Below are 17,014 nucleotides of genomic sequence, written 5' to 3'. Positions count from 1 at the left end.
TGGAACTGTTCAATGTAACATGTTTCATTATCTTTATGGAAAATGCTGTAGAAATCTGAGGATGGCAGTTTAGTGAATATGTGAGACTGCTTCATGTTTAAATAGTAGTGATGAGTTATGTACAAATGTCCACATTGTGAAAGTCATCCCTGATTGAAACAGAAAAGAGATGAGGATTCCAGGCTTTTGATACAATGTGTGTGTGTGTGTTTCTGCGTGTGTTGAATAAAGCAGTGAGAGAGATAGACAAAACATCTCTTCTCTGCTATCTTCTATCACATTTGGTGTGTGTGTGTGTGTGTGTGTGTGTCTGTGCGTGTGTGTAAGTGTGTATGTTTCTAACATTTGTCTAACTCTGATATTCTGTAAGCGAATCTAATGATGAATATAATGTGTGTGTGGCTGTGTCAGAATCGCTCCCTATTCCAGAAATAGTGCACTATATAGTGTAAAACCATTTTTGCAGTACTGTTTAAAACCCCAGCAGTACATTCTGTTCCCTATATAGTTCACTATGAAAAACCTAATGCATCACAAAATTTAGAAATTCCAAAATATACTATAATGCAATGCAGTGCTGTTGTATTAGACGTCCTCAGAGCAGGACAAACATGGTTTATTGTTTGGTTGTTCCATAATTCGTTTAGTAAATAGAAAATGCTACATAGTGAAAGAGTTAATGAGTGAGCCATTCTGAACACAGCTTCTGTCTTCATGTGGTTTAGGCCTTTTCTATTATTATTCTTTTTTTATTGAGACTGATTTCAGCTCAGTCTCAGCTGAATGAGATTTAAAGAATACACATATCTAATTTCTCTAGTGGTTCTCATGTATCTCAGTCTATGCTGATCTTTTGATTCTCTTAATGAGGATGGTAGATTTTAGAAACCAGTAAGGAAAGATCTTACTTTCTTTGGAAAGCTTTAATTTGACAAACTTAATATTGTATCTATTACGAGCTGCAGTGAATTGGGTCTCTCTTTCTGACTTTTAAACAAGGAGACATCAGATGTTTAAAAAAAAAAAAAAAAAAAAAAAAAAATGGAGCTTTTTGTTTTGCTTTCCATATGTTTTCTATTTCTCGCAATGAAGAACTTGCTTGCATATTCTTGGCTATATTTTGAGTCCCCATCAGAGCACAACAATATAATGTTAATGTTTATACAGTTTAGAAATATCAAGCATCGTTTGGCTGGAAATAATTTTTGTTTTAGTTATTTCATGAGGCTAAACAATTTTTAACCATGTTAGAATTCCTTTCAGGATTTCTTTTTTTATTATTATTTTTTTTCTTTTAAAGTTTTTTTTTTGGAGGGATTTTTTCTCTTTTGACTGATTGTTGCTCAGTGCTGTTTTCTGGGTGTTTGAGAAGGCGGGGGTGGTGCTCATCACAGGAGTTTTGACCCTCAGAGACAGGGTCCTCTGCAACAGTACTGTGAACATCATCTGAACCAGAGCACTTCATTAGGAGAGTCTCAGATGAGAGACTGTGTTTGGTCCAGCTGTCGGTCGATGGCTGGACTGCGTCTTCACCGGACCTGCTGTGATTGAAATGTTACAGCACTGGTCCAGGAAACTGGTTTCAGATCTGGAAGAACTGAGCGATCAGAGACCGCTTCAGACAGCACCTGCTCAACCATCAACACCACCCACCCCCAGCAGCCAATCAGCCCAGTGGATTCACCCCTCAGCCTGAGCCAGCAACAGAGACGTGAGACCAGATTTTTTATTTTTATGCCTGTTTACTTTTTTCCATTAAAAGGAGTGATTTTATTTAATTTTTGATGTTTATGCCTCATGTAGAAAATGTTTGGTTAAACTTTAAATCTGGTGGTGACTCAAATTATGACTGTTTTACCTTTCTTTTTAAGAGAAAAAAAAAAAAGGGAGGTTTTAGCTTTTTTGGTTTCTCTTTTAAATAGTGTTTCTCATCAAAAACTTTGATGAATTAAAAATAATATCTAGTTCAGGGAAAAATCTTTAATTTCATTGTAAACAGTAGCCAAACATGGTTGCTGGGCAGATTAATACATTAAAGGCCTATCACACATTGGCCCTCAATTTTCACTGGAAAGTTTTTTTTTTTTTAGGTTTACATTATGTAATTTATGTTGCCTAATGACTATGATTTGTATAAAACATTTTTAATAACAATCATCTCCATTAAGGCTTATGTAAGGGAAGTTGTTTACTGGCTTTTGACAAAATTAATACATATAAACTCAGATGTAGTTGTAACTAGCTAAAGTAACCAAGCATGCTGGCTTAAATAAAAATCAACCATTTAAAATCTTATTAATACATCAATGTAGACTATCAACTACAAAAAGAGCTTTGCTTGCTCCAAAGGTTTTTTAAAAATATATATATAGGGTAAGATAGAAATCTTTCTCTTATATGTGCATTAATATTAATGCTAAATTAATTCAATATATATAATAATAAATAGCTTGCTAAACCACCAGCTAACAGTCTTGCAACTATGCCAAACAAGTGAAACTTAAATATGTTTTTATTTTTTGCAATTAATTTACAGGTAGCACAGTTCGCAAAATATATATTGGAACTGAACAAGGAAAATAAATATTAGGCCAATAACTTCAAACAGGACCACTGCAGCTCATAGCTTCAAAATCACTGTCATAGGAACTAGTTAGTCTAAACTTAGGTGGACCATGCCTACAACAGCTTGTGGACACAACTCCACACACATTTAAATTCTAACATCAGCCAAATGTTTTTAGACTCAAGTTAACAGATGGAAAATAAGTTTACGAAGGATATAGAGGAAATGCACTGACTGCATCATACTCATCAGTGTTTTGGAAGAACTGAACTCTCTACTTAATAACTAAAATAAAAAGGGGGTGTTTTATGCTCTTTGTGTGTTCGCCCTCAAATAACAGCACTAATCAGACTAAATATTCTGAACAATGCTTTAAGGATTTCTGAGTATGTGTAAAGTTGAGGATTGTTTGTCTACAGATTGGCATTAAGAATTTTGGCACATAACAAACTATTTTAAAATAAATAAAACTAAGATTAATCTGAAGTGCACAAATAAGTTTTAGATGTGCTTCAAAGGAAGAACTGGGTGATCCCTGATGGATATAAACTGATAGAGAGTTACAAATCTTTGGTGCATAAATACAGAATGCAACGCTAAATGTTCTCAACAAATGAGCTGGAATTGTCGATCTGTCAGGAGTCCTGATATATACTTAGCTGCTAAGCAGTTAAGAGATTTTTACACTTTTTACACTAAATGAATATTAAAATCCAATCTAAATAATCTTCTCTCTTTTTTATGTGTGTGAGTTAGAACTGTAGCTGCAGCATTTTGACCACAATGTAATTTGTAAATTGTAGAGAATAATAATTGTAATCCAGAGAATAATGCATTACAATACTCTAATCAAAACAAAGGTGTAGATCAGCTTCTCAGCATCTAGTGTAAGAAAATGTCTAATTAATGTATAAAAAATATATACATTATTGTGGTTGAAGATTAAATTAGACAATGTGAAAGGTTAAAAGAAAATATGAAGGCATTTGATAAATAAATGTTGAGACTATGTATTCTATAGTCTAGAGCGAAAACAGTGACAATGTTGAAAAACATTGACTTGATTTTAACACTTTTAAACTTCATGTTGTAATTCTGGGAAAAAAAAAAAGAGAGAAAGTTAATGTAGTAAAATTTGTTTATGAATCTTCTCAGATCCATGGTGGGCATGACGAGGCAGGGAGAGTCCGGCGTGGGGACTGGTGTGCAATAGGCCCCAGCATGTCCACAGCTGAGATGAAGAAACACTTGTTCTCATACTCTGTATGCGGACACTTGTCATTACTCCCGGGGCTTCTTAGGCGTTATGTAGACCATCATGGAATCTTGGATGATTCCATTTGGTCTAGAAGGGGGGAGTGAAGGGTGTGATTGGAGATAACCACACCTTCACACTCTTATTCTTAAATGTTTTATACATTTATATATACAGTTATTATTTTTACTGTTCACATTATAATTCACTTAATAACCTTATGATCTCTGCTCTCTTTTTAACTGTCACTATGACAAGGCTTTGGAGGTTGTTTTTTTTTTTTTTTTTACTTTTTTCAGGAATCAGGAAGGTCAGAGTGTTTTCATCAACAGTGAGAGCTGTGAGGAGAATGTGACCCTGAGTGGCAGAGAAGCTTCACTGCTGTTCTGCTGTTCTGGGACCAGTGCATATGAACTAGGAGACAACAAGTTATCTGAGTGAAGTGCTGGAAACCTCTCCTCAGATAGCCAGAAGATCTTTACATCCACTCTTTTCCTCTGTCTCATCTTCTCACAGACTTTAGGACACTTAAGGACTGTCTGCTGTGTTCATGAAGGACACAGTGCTGAACAACATCATGATAAGAATCTGTTGCTCAGACAGGCTGGAGCTAATCACGTCATTAAAACTGGACAACATGCTGTTAACTGGACTCTGCTGACGTAATCATATTGATAAGTTCTGTACAATCACATGTCATTTGCAAAATGTATAACTGCTTGGATGAAGTATGAGGAATTCTCTCTGGCCCTCGACTGGCTTTAGTTTATTTCTTTCTTTCTTTCTCTCTCTCTCTCTCTCTCTCTCTCTCTCTCTCTCTCTCTCTTGCGCGCGAATGTGTTGACCTATCGAGATTTTATTTGTTGATGTACTTTTACTCTTTTCTAATATATATATCTATTAATTTTTGTTCCGCCATATGCAGAAGAAAGGCCAGTTTCCTGCAAGTTACAGTAGATACAATAGAGTTAGATACTGCATTTGGGCTAGACCGTTTGTTTAATGAAGGTAAAGAAAATTAGCTGTAAAAAGAAAATTTCATTATTGATTCAGAATCAAAGGGGGGAGTGTGATGGAAGGTGTTTATTGAAATGATTCATAATCAATGACGTGTGATGATTCATAAACAATGACGACTATTAATGATATTACTTTTTGTTCTATGCGATGATAATGTGTACTGTGACCATTCTACCCTCAGTGAGCTTTTTTGAAATGCTGAGTAAGAGTTTTCTCTATCTGGCTATGTGTATGTGTTAAGGAATGCACGTCACAGTTGTTCTACAAATTCTGGCGCCAGGGTCATCTTCCTTTCTGCTTGCAATGTTTTGAGAACCAGCCTGATATGCTCACTAAGGGATTATGTCATATCACATGTCAGAAGAAGTTGACGTGTCACAATGGTGGCACTGTGCCCATAATTGGGAAGTAAGGGATGGGAGGATCTAAAAGGTATAAAGAGAGCTTGGCACCTCTTGCAAGGGAGGAGTTCACTCTGTATTCATTACGTGTGGCTTCTCAATAAATCTTGTTACTCATTCTGATCAAGACTCAGAGACTCTGAATATTTCTTTCTTCCTGTCATTATTTTTCCACCACAGTCTCCCCAGTGCAACATCCTTGTTGGCTAACTCCATGAGTTGAATGTCATCTGGAATGTAAGCTGCTGCCATCTTCCCCAAGCTGTCTGCCAGCTCACAAGCTTCAGCTAATACAACAAAAGTCAAGGACAAAAATGTAACAAGTATTACTATATATTTTTTTTATTTGTCATCATGAACTATTTTTTTGGTGTGTTATAAACAAACACAGATTTAATTTAACTTATAAAAATAATTTACCCTCAGTTAATTTTGAGCACATTGACACCACACTTGTTAAAGGTCCAGGGCTGACACCCGCATTTTGAAGCCTTTGTTTCAACTCCTGTTTCTTGTTCTTATCAACACGAAGGTAGGAGACGAGGGTATTTGCAGACATATTTTCCGGGGCCCCAACTCTTCGTCTCAACTCGTCCACTGTCACTTGGTATCTTAATGTTTAGGAAGGTAACAACAAGCTAAGTATGTCACATTAATAATACATTTAAACACAACATGATGCATGGGAAAAAACATAAATAACAAGAAATATAAAGGAACTGCTAAAGTTTTTTACTGAAATGTACCTTTTCTGTCTTCGACCAAATGAAAGTGTTAAAACACTTTCTACTTCTTGGAAACTGATATTACTATGAGGTACTGGACGGGTCTGAGAGCTTGTGGAAGACAAGTTGATCTGAGTTGTATATACAGAAGTGTTAGTCTGAGATGTGGATGTAGGTGGGCCAGTTTGAGCAGTAGATATGGAAGGGGTAGGCTGTGACGGGTTGGGAGTGGTCTGACAGGTAGCTGTGAATGGGATAATCTGTGGAGTAGGTGTGCTAGGAGCAGCATGAAGTGATGTAGATGGTGGAGTAGTCTGAATGCATGACATGGATGGAGAAGTTTGGCATGTAGCAGAGGGTAGGGTAGTCTGACATATAGGTGGAACTGTAGGAAGGATATTATGAGAGGTGAGAAAGAGCTGAGAATGTTGACTTGGTTGGACAGCAGTAGATGAATTAGATTGAGCTTGTCTATTACAGGAGACCCTGCTCTTCTTTTGTTTGGTTGTCTGAGTACTGCAGACTGGAGAAAAACAAAGTATTCAGTATGCACACTGACTCTCCTGCTGATTTAATATCCATTTTCTACATTTAAAAAATAAGTAATTAAATAAATGTTTGCTTACTGTTATAAATGATTGATTTTTACTTAAAAACTAACCTTAGTACTACATACAGGGATACATTTCTATGGGCAGATTATTAGTAAAAATAAAAAACTTACCATTTGTCTTCTTTCTTTTGGGTGCCATCTTTAAAAAGAACATAAATACATATTATTTTATAATACAAAATAATACATCAATATTTTCCTATTAAGAGACAAAGCAACCTAAAAAACTATAATTCTGTGAAATCCCCTGAAGTGTTGAGAAGTTTTCCTAATATCTGATCCCGATCATAAACCACATGGAGTCTGACAGTACTTAGAATAATAATTATTCTAGGGAAGCTCCATTTAAAAACAACTAGAAATAAAATTAAAAAAGCAAAGTTACTATTTATCATTTTTATATGACTGCCTCTGAGGCTGTAAATTACTGATAAACAGCCTGGAAGGAGACTCTGTATAATTAACAGCTTTAGAGGCATCAACGTCACCGCCTGCCTCTGAGGCTTTACATAACTGATAAACAGCCTGGAAGGAGACTATAATTATATAATGTATATCTAACAGCTTTAGAGGCATCAACGTCATCGCCTGCCTCTGAGGCTGTACATAACTGATTAACAGCCTGGAAGGAGACTATAATTATATAATGTATATCTAACAGCTTTAGAGGCATCAACGTCACCGCCTGCCTCTGAGGCTGTACATAACTGACAAACAGCCTGGAAGGAGACTATAATTATATAATGTATATCTAACAGCTTTAGAGGCATCTACGTCACTGCCTGCCTCTGAGGCTGTACATAACTGATAAACAGCCTGGAAGGAGACTATAATTATATAATGCATAATTAACAGCTTTAGAGGCATCAACGTCACTGCCTGCCTCTGAGGCTGTACATAACTGATAAACAGCCTGGAAGGAGACTATAATTATATAATGTATATCTAACAGCTTTAGAGGCATCAACGTCACTGCCTGCCTCTGAGGCTGTACATAACTGACAAACAGCCTGGAAGGAGACTATAATTATATAATGTATATCTAACAGCTTTAGAGGCATCAACGTCACCGCCTGCCTCTGAGGCTGTACATAACTGATTAACAGCCTGGAAGGAGACTCTGTATAATTAACAGCTTTAGAGGCATCAACGTCACCGCCTGCCTCTGAGGCTGTACATAACTGACAAACAGCCTGGAAGGAGACTATAATTATATAATGTATATCTAACAGCTTTAGAGGCATCAACGTCACCGCCTGCCTCTGAGGCTGTACATAACTGACAAACAGCCTGGAAGGAGACTATAATTATATAATGCATAATTAACAGCTTTAGAGGCATCAACGTCACTGCCTGCCTCTGAGGCTGTACATAACTGATTAACAGCCTGGAAGGAGACTATAATTATATAATGTATATCTAACAGCTTTAGAGGCATCAACGTCACCGCCTGCCTCTGAGGCTGTACATAACTGACAAACAGCCTGGAAGGAGACTATAATTATATAATGTATATCTAACAGCTTTAGAGGCATCAACGTCACTGCCTGCCTCTGAGGCTGTACATAACTGATTAACAGCCTGGAAGGAGACTATTATTACATAATGTATAATTAACAGCTTTAGAGGCATCAACGTCACTGCCTGCCTCTGAGGCTGTACATAACTGATTAACAGCCTGGAAGGAGACTATAATTATATAATGTATATCTAACAGCTTTAGAGGCATCAACGTCACCGTCTGCCTCTGAGGCTGTACATAACTGATTAACAGCCTGGAAGGAGACTATTATTACATAATGTATAATTAACAGCTTTAGAGGCATCAACGTCACCGCCTGCCTCTGAGGCTGTACATAACTGATATGCAGTCTGAAAGGCATTAGCATCAGACTTTGAGGTTGTAAATGTTAGCTAGCTTTTTAAAATAGTTACTATGGCATTATTCTAAAATTTACAAAGAAATACACAGGTTGTTCTGAAGTCTACTCACTAAAGAGATTAAATTCTAGAATTACCCTACATAGTCTGTCTGATATAAGAAAATAGCACTAGCTTATGCCACTGTAAACATGTAGTTAGTCAGATGAACTCCCTACTGCAGTTTATCTGCTAAACAAAAAAAAACAGTCTCCAACAAAGTTTAGTTTTGTTCACCAGAAGGTAATCTGTACTTACAAGTGGTTGACTGTAGAAACACAGACCAGCAGCCTTTCCAAAAATCCAAAATGTAGCAGTTATACTGTGCTAGCTCACTGAAAAAAAGAAAATAAAGTGAAACTGCGCGCTCGAAATTCCTTGATTTAATCTGATTGGCTGTGTTCTCATGGGGCGGGATTCCAGTTTCCTGTTATTTGATTGGTTTAGCTGGTAGAGGCGGGCTGCAGCCTTGGAGGCACTGCAGCCTGTGAGACGTCGTTCAGGGCTTAAAAGCCTCACGAGCACTTGCTTGACTCCAGCTTCCCTCCATGACCCATAGTGACCTGTACTGACCCCTGCTGACTTTTACCTTGAATTACTGCTGCAATTAAAAATTACTGACTTCAACTGACCCATACTTGCTGCTACTGACTGCATCTGGTGTCTACTGACCCCTATTGATTCCTACTACTAATACTACTATCACGTTGACCCCTACTCACTCATACTAAGCTCTATTTACTAATAATGGCTGCTGTAGACTGTAACTGACACATGACTTGGACCCTTCTGACCCCTACCTTCTTATGACTCCTGTTGATTGCAACCGACACCTACTGACTGTCTTATTTTTTCTGACCCCACCACTGCTGTAACACTGACCCCTACTGACCCAGACTATAGGTGTATATCTGAGTGTGTGTGTTACCAACCACAATACAGAGCAGCTGCATTTTCTAGCTTTATTTACATTCTGTGTGCGTGTGTCTCAACTGGAACAAACCCAAGAAAAAAATTCACAACACTTTTTTTTTGTGCGGTTTTACACTGAGATGTAAAAGTCAGTCCACAGGTGAGTCAAAAGCTGTAATATAGTTTATTAAATATTGCATAATAATGAAATCACAGCAGTAAATAGTGCGTTTTAAATCCAATATTGTACTGTAACAGCACCGCAAAAAAAGAGGAAAACAACAACAACTGCAAGGTGAGCCTCTGCACGTGGAAGATCACATCATCGTCTTTATGCACTACAGGCATTATTACGTCACACGCGTTAGTAATAAACTCTGGTGATTGCAGTCTCCGGATCTCCGTAATTGTCTCCCGTGACACTTGTGTGCTAAAACAATCTTCATATCCTTCAAAGTAACAAATCAAGGCAAAATGAAAAACGAGGCACAGTTAAAAATGAAGCCATGAGACAAAAAAAGGCATCTCAGTCCTAACACAGTGTCAGATATCCTCGCATTCACTCACTCACTCACTCACTCACTCTCTCTCTCTCTCTTGCCTGACCGCCTGTGCCGAGCAGCTCTTCTCAAAACTCTTCTCATGTAATATAAACTGCTATGATCATAGAGGTTGTTGTAACTTCAAACACTTTCATTCAATCATTCATTTATTCTATACATATTTACAATTACGAAAGGAGAAAACTGATCCGCTTCCTTTGCTCGTATCCAAAGCACAGGTTTCTCAAAACACTATATTCAGATGCTTACGCTGTGTAATGCAGAATGTAGAACTCATCATGGAGAAATTGGTGAAATGGCAGATTTGTTTTGTAGTTCAGGTCATGGATCTACTTTGTTAAACGTTTAGTGATAGAATCACAGACTCTTATAAATAAAGGTGCCTCAGAAGGATGTTTGAGTGATACCATGGTACCTTAAAAAATCATATACTAATTATTTACCAAGACTTACCGAGAACATTTTCTCTTAAGAAATATAAATCCTAACAAACAGAATATGGTTGTGTCCCAATTGCATATCATTACACACTTATACTACTAGGTATATATGCTAAACTGAGGGTAGACCACACCCACTGTGACTGGAAGGAGGAAGGAGAGTTGAAAAAGTTCCTATTGTCTCCAAATATCTAGAAATATTTAAAAACTTCATTATTGGTGTGGATTCGCCAGCTAAGTACAAAAAAATATTGACATATTAACCAGTTTTGTACAAGCAGGAAGTTCCCCAGCCATAGATGCTGCTGTACTTGTACTTCTATTACCTGCGGCTAACAGACGTGAGTAGCTCCTGTCATAGTGTCCATGGTCACAACACCATTTTAAGTATACTTAACTTGACAGTTATCTAGTTATCTACTTATTTGAGTATTAATATGCAATTGGGACACAACGTATCAATCAGAAATCAAATGTATGTATTTTTGTAAGCTCTTATAATGATTAGAAATAAAAAACAATTGTAAATATCAGAATATTCATGAAAAATACATCATTTTATAATTTTGTCATTTTGGTTGGTGAATCAGCTCTCATTTATTTTAAGGATTTAGTAAAGTGTATGAGTGTAGAACCTTTAAATTAACTAAGAACCACAAATGATGGTTCTTTAAACCTTTAAAAGGTCTCTCACACTGACACACCTTACAAAATGTTACCTTTATGGAACCAAAAGTGTTTGTTTCTTCCATCTGAACCATCTGAAGCAACTTTATTTCACTTTATAAGTCAGTGGGTTTTTCTATGTATTTGTACAAGAGAGAGCATCATCTCTCTGGTGTCACACGCCTCACACACTGCCATGACTGCACACCACTGCAGGGAGCAGAGCTTAAACACTCCATGTTTGTCACAGGACATTAAAAAACCCCATGCATGACACATCTTCACCACAGTTCTACTGAGTAAATGGATTATTTTACCCTCTTTTTCACTGAAACCACAACAGAAAATACAGCTACAGCAGAGGAAACGCATCTCGCGTGAACACTATAAATAGTTGGTTGAGTATCCTGCGTCCAGGACTGGAGCAAATGTAGCTTACTCGTATATAAATGGCACTTCAAGATTGGAAGGAGGTACGGCATTTCATTATGGAGCACACATTCCCAACACTACCGAGTGTCCTACACCACTGTCTGATGTAGCTGGCAATGATTATCTAGATTCAACTAGTATAAACATCTGTTAATGCATGCTGTTCTTCATACTCACAACATTCTTCAAAGAAAAAAACCCCAAAAAAACTAAATCTATTATACCATGTTGGCCTACAGTGCAACAGTGTTTTAGGGCCACCTTCAAGGTCATTTTAACTCCATATTTCTAGAATATGTCAATATAAACTATAGTATATTGCAAGATTATGAGAATAAGATCATGGGATATTTATCCACGCTACACTAAAGTTCTAGTGAATTTTATAAATGTGCAAAAAAACTAAATGTTCCAAAAAATAGCAAAAAACAACCCCATCCAAACATTGAAAAACCTCAATGGAACGCATCTTCAGTGGGTACCATAATTTGATGTATCATTATTCTTATTGCTTAGACTTACACCAAACATTGTCCCAATACTCTATACTCTACACAATGTGCAGCTTGTATAAAGCATTGGGGATTCTCTCATCAGCTGGGATGGGTTGCCAGTGATTGGAAAGACTCTAAAGAGCACTGCTCTACCAGAACTGTCTGGTGTGTTTGCACTCCCAGATGTGTGGTAGAAAGATTTCAGCCCTTATTAGGTGGACCACTGTTTGCACTGCCTGAATTCTCTGAACTGCAAAAAATATACAGCCATAAAAAGACTGTAATATGTAAAATGTTCTCCTAAACCCTGCTGCTAATCACAATAGCCTAAGTATCTTTGTGTAACTGTAGCGAATGGAAACATACAGTAACTTATTTAGCTATTTTATTTTTGCACGTAACTTTTGTGAAACATCTGGATGGAAACCCACTAATGTTTTGTTTTTTTGTTGGTTCTCAAAATGCTGTATGATAAATACATTATTCTAGAACTATGGATGCAAAAAACCCTGGGTCTGCTTCTCTTCTGGCCCTAAGACACTGTTGCAGTGTACAAGCCTGATGGAATAAACAGTATTTGGTTGCGTGTACTTACATTTTGCAACTGCAAGTATAATATGCAACGTTAGTCACACTGCTAAGTGCTAAGTGTTTCAAAGGTATCAGCTGATCTATTGACACCAAACCAAACAGTTAATGTCGTCCCTTACCGTGACTTAGATTTCAACAGAAAGCTTACTTCATTATGATCATTATGATCATCAAAATGTGAGACACATGAGAAATAATGAACATGCTCTTTTTCCACTCTGTTTGTATGAAAATAAAGCTGTATTGGACGGATTTCAGGCAATCAGGATGTTTTCAGGGCGCAAATCTGAGCTGTACTCAGCCTTTCAGTCTATAAATCAGTGAAACCTTCATTATCATCTTCATCATAATATAAAAAAGTCATCCTGAATCAGGTTAGGAAGTTTGTAACAGCTTCCATTTGTCACTTAGTGTCACTTAGTCAAGCCAAATTCATAAAATCCAGAAAACATCCTGATCAGTGCGCCACATAGACATAGTTCACATAGACATCAGTGCCAGCGTCCCAATGCTTTCAGTGCATTTGGAGGCCACGTCTGTATCAAACAAAGCTTAAACCACACTAATGTTAAATAAATCGCGCCCCATAAATCTGTATTTCTCAAAGGCAGCAGGTATATAGTGAGCCCAAACTCCTCTTTTACATTTTTCAGTACTAAATGAAGCATTTCTGCATGTTTCACTGACCTTTATCCGGCCCTTTAACCTTCAACTTCAATTACCAATCTCTTAACTGCCTTTAAGTGCCTTCAACCACACTGCGACCCCCCACAACACACTGCAAAGCCCCTATACATTCAAAGCAGAGTAAACTGTTGTGAGTCTTCCATGTTGTTTTAGTCTTCAGAGTTAATTGTCTCTACCATGTTAATGTCAGGTATGTGATGCAGTAAAAATTTGGTGTGCCCCAGCTTTAGTATTTTCAGTGATAAAAAATTATAATAATAAAAAGAATGGTTTTAAATATTTAAAAAATAATTATTAAAGTATTTAACATTTTTTAAAGGAGCTTTTAGCACTTCCTTAGAGAAAAAGGGAAATCATAATTTATATATGATTTTCTTACAAACGAAAATCATTAAATATGTTATAAGATGTTACATTCTAATTTATTCAATTTAATTATATGTTTTATCTGCCGATACAGTTCTGCTTTACCTCATAACCCTCGCCGACATGCCACAAACCTTACTGATCACATACCTGGACATTCACCTAGGCCTGATACAATACTGAAGGGGGTGGGCTTACAAAAATAACACAAGCATACCCTCAGCTCATTGGTAATGGTGTCCAAAATAGGCTGCTATAAGAATAATGTTAGAATCTCTACATACAGAACATTCACTTTCACGTGTTACAAATTAACGGCTTTTACGTAGTTCCCTGGGAAAGTTCCAAACTGCTTTGTCCTCTTGGATGTACCTGCAGAGATAAACACACACAGAAAAAAGAGTAATGAGTCCCAGTCACGCAAGGGAAGGCAGGGAACTGTGTTGCTGGGCTGTGGTTCTGCAGACAGACTGATTTAGTAGCACTGTAACTCTATAAGGCCCAGTCTGTAAGGCATCCAGCACTGTGACTAATGACATACCAACAAACCAGCCGTCATCGCATTTCTCCATGACGTTCACAAGGTCTCCCTCCTGCAGCTCCAGCTCGTCGTCATTCTGTGGCACGTAGCTGTACAGGGCCTGGAATCTGCATGGCAGCACATCACGTCATAAACATGAGACACATGGAGGCCTTGGGGTGTAGAGTCATTATTACACAAGCTGTTCTGTGTTGAGGAAGCAGGCAGATACTGTAGCTTTCTCATTCTCAATCTGTTTCAGTCGTTTTGTGTTCTGTCTAAACATATACTCACCATACACTCATCAAGCCCTATCCGGATGGGATTCGTTTCTCAGGGGGTCCTGGGGTATTTTTTTTTCTTTTATGGGGGTCCTCTGTGCTTTTATTCTCATCAGGATCTACCATGTAAATGTGTTTTTCTCAGACGTCCTCTGTTTTTTGCTGAACTCCGTGGTCATCAGGTAATTTTATTCCCGTCTGGACGCATATCTCTAAATTTTGTCACCTCACGCTTAATAAAATAGCTATTTGTCCACTGCTACACACCATAATTATACTTTGGGCGCATGTTTCCACAGAGATCCACGCCAAAAAAACTTATTGGTCCTCCTGTTTTTTCAATTGCAGTCCGGATGCAAGAGTTTTATTCCTGAGGAGCAATGTAAACATTTTTTCACAGACGTCCCCCTGAGAAACTAATCCTGGATAGGGCTAAAAACTGTGAGATTGCAATGCTATTCAGAAAAAATATTAAGATTATCAGTCAGAAAAAAATTTAAATTGTAAACCGTTTTGGCAACTATTAATCATATAAATGTAGTAGTGTGTCTGGCATCTCAACATGGAGTTGTAGAGGTTCCTAATGGTGTCCTGTGATGAAGAAGCTGATCTGGCATCGAACGAAACTGAACCGAACACCATGACACCAGGCCTTTTGGATGTATGATGTCAGAAAACAAACTGTTGCTCTTGGGGTCAAAATCAACGCCTCCACTCACAGACCTCCCATCATCTGTAGATCATCCATCATCTGCCATTCTAAATCATTTCATGACAGTCTGGCATGACTACCCGCCAGTTCCTGTTGGTTGATCACTGCTGGGTGGAATTATTTTTTTTAACAATAAGTGTATATGAGGGAATTAATGATAAATGTGTGATGTTTAGTTTTATATACATATCATAGTTTATCTTATTTAGCAATTTGATGTTACTCTATAGGACTTAAGGATCTGATATCTGCAAAAACAGAAGATACATGTGTTTTTGTCGGCTGACTGGCGTCAACTCTACATCAAAAGTTATGATGCATAGTTGGAAGAGAGCTAGCACACATAGTTGGACAGAGAACTGTTTGGACAGTGAACCCCATGGTGAGATCAGTGCAGCTCCAAGTCTTCTTCAACTCTGAACAAGTTCCATTTGAAAACTTGTGCTTTGATTTGATTCATTTTTCCATAAGGGTGGATTGTTTTATTTAGAGGCTAGTTTTAAGTCGGCTCTATGGCCTGTTTTTAAGCATCATTGGTATTTAGTATCAAAAACTTTCCATGTTTTGAATCTCAGTGTGTTGAACGTAAGAAGTCAGAAGTTCATCACTACAGAACACTGCCAGAATACACACAAGTGAATCATGAAGGGACTCTCCTCAGCTGTAATGACTGTACTGCTAAATTCATAACCCCTTTAAGAATGATGTTCCTGCATGATCTCTGTAAAGCAGTTAAGTGTTTTCATAACACAACCTGGTCCTGGACGTATCCTTCCCTGCGCATTTATTACTTTTACTTAACCAAACACACCTGATTCAACCAGTCAGTTAATGAACATCTGAACATAGAAAATCAGTGGGTGTGATAAAGCAGGGAAACCACAAAAATGAGCAGAGCAGGATTGAGAAACACTGCTATAAAACACTGTTACATAAATATTGCTCATGATGCCCTCTGGTGGCTCAGAGATGCAACTGTGTATTGTTGCTTTAATGCAAAAAAACATCAATTTGTTATTTTTTTTCTTCTTCTTTTTACATTTATTGTGTCTGAATTCATGATTAATAAATAAACGACTTACATGTGCTTTTCCCCTGTTGTAAAATGACTTTTTTTTTTTTTTAAATATAAGGTTTTTGCTTATATTTGCTTTTGTTTTTTTCACATCTCTGCACCTTATCCTCACTAAACACTCTATTATACCATATCGGTACTGCACTGTCCTGTCTTTAAATTGTCTTGTCTTTTGTATTTATTGTTATTTTGTGTTATGAGTTTATATTTTATGTTGCACTGTTGTCACTCCTGCACTTTATGTTGTCTATTGCTTGCTGTTCTATGTTGCACCATGGTTCCGGAGGAACGTAATTTCATTACACATTACAAGCCTCTTGACTCTTGACTTGACTGTTGACTTGCTGTTAATTTTTTTTTATTTTATACGTATATTACAGACTGCACTGATAGGTTCTGACTTCTCGCAAGCCATTATATAATAGCTTTATTCTGAATTAAATTTAAAGCATAATAAATAACAATCGTAATAAAATCTCTTCTCTTTTTTCTTTTATTCACACAATTATGGTACTAATCTAGGATTTACTCGTTTACACAATATATGGTACAACAGGCTCTGAGCAAGATATATTAAACAAAATGCAAAATAAAAAGAGGCATTTCAAGTTTTTTTTCGCAACCCAAATTAATTGGACAAAAATCACCTGGAATAAGTGAAAAGGTATATTTAAGAATAATTTATACTGAAAAATGACTTTCAGTGTGCTTTATTGGTAAGCCTGCTGGGATGTTAAAAAGGCTTCAAAATGTATATATATATATATATATATAT

At 37.1% G+C, this 17,014-nt stretch overlaps 1 protein-coding gene and 1 long non-coding RNA gene across 7 annotated transcripts in view; both read right to left on the bottom strand.

Annotated features, from left to right (window-relative positions):
• Positions 1-5,426: 5,426 nt before the first annotated feature.
• Positions 5,427-9,018, bottom strand: LOC125803025 (uncharacterized). Its single transcript, XR_007440078.1, has 4 exons — positions 8,759-9,018; positions 6,692-6,719; positions 5,663-5,853; positions 5,427-5,529 (listed from the first exon to the last, which is right to left on the bottom strand). It is a non-coding gene; the product is annotated as an uncharacterized LOC125803025 (long non-coding RNA).
• Positions 9,019-9,577: 559 nt separating this feature from the next.
• LOC103044549 (sorbin and SH3 domain-containing protein 1) overlaps positions 9,578-17,014 on the bottom strand; it is an 86,600-nt gene continuing 79,163 nt past the window's right edge. For all 6 annotated transcript variants that reach the window (XM_049481775.1, XM_049481774.1, XM_049481777.1 and 3 more), the window contains 2 exons: positions 14,193-14,299; positions 9,578-14,023 (listed from right to left, as the gene is read on the bottom strand). In XM_049481775.1, coding sequence (XP_049337732.1) covers positions 13,956-14,023; positions 14,193-14,299 — 175 coding nt within the window. In that variant the 3' untranslated portion in view covers positions 9,578-13,955. The remainder of the gene's footprint in view (positions 14,024-14,192; positions 14,300-17,014) is intronic.

Source organism: Astyanax mexicanus, chromosome 7, assembly GCF_023375975.1.
Source record: "Astyanax mexicanus isolate ESR-SI-001 chromosome 7, AstMex3_surface, whole genome shotgun sequence".
Classification (NCBI taxonomy): domain Eukaryota; kingdom Metazoa; phylum Chordata; class Actinopteri; order Characiformes; family Acestrorhamphidae; genus Astyanax; species Astyanax mexicanus.
The sequence above is the reverse complement of the archived record's forward strand: the minus strand, read 5'-3'. Positions and strand labels throughout refer to the sequence as shown.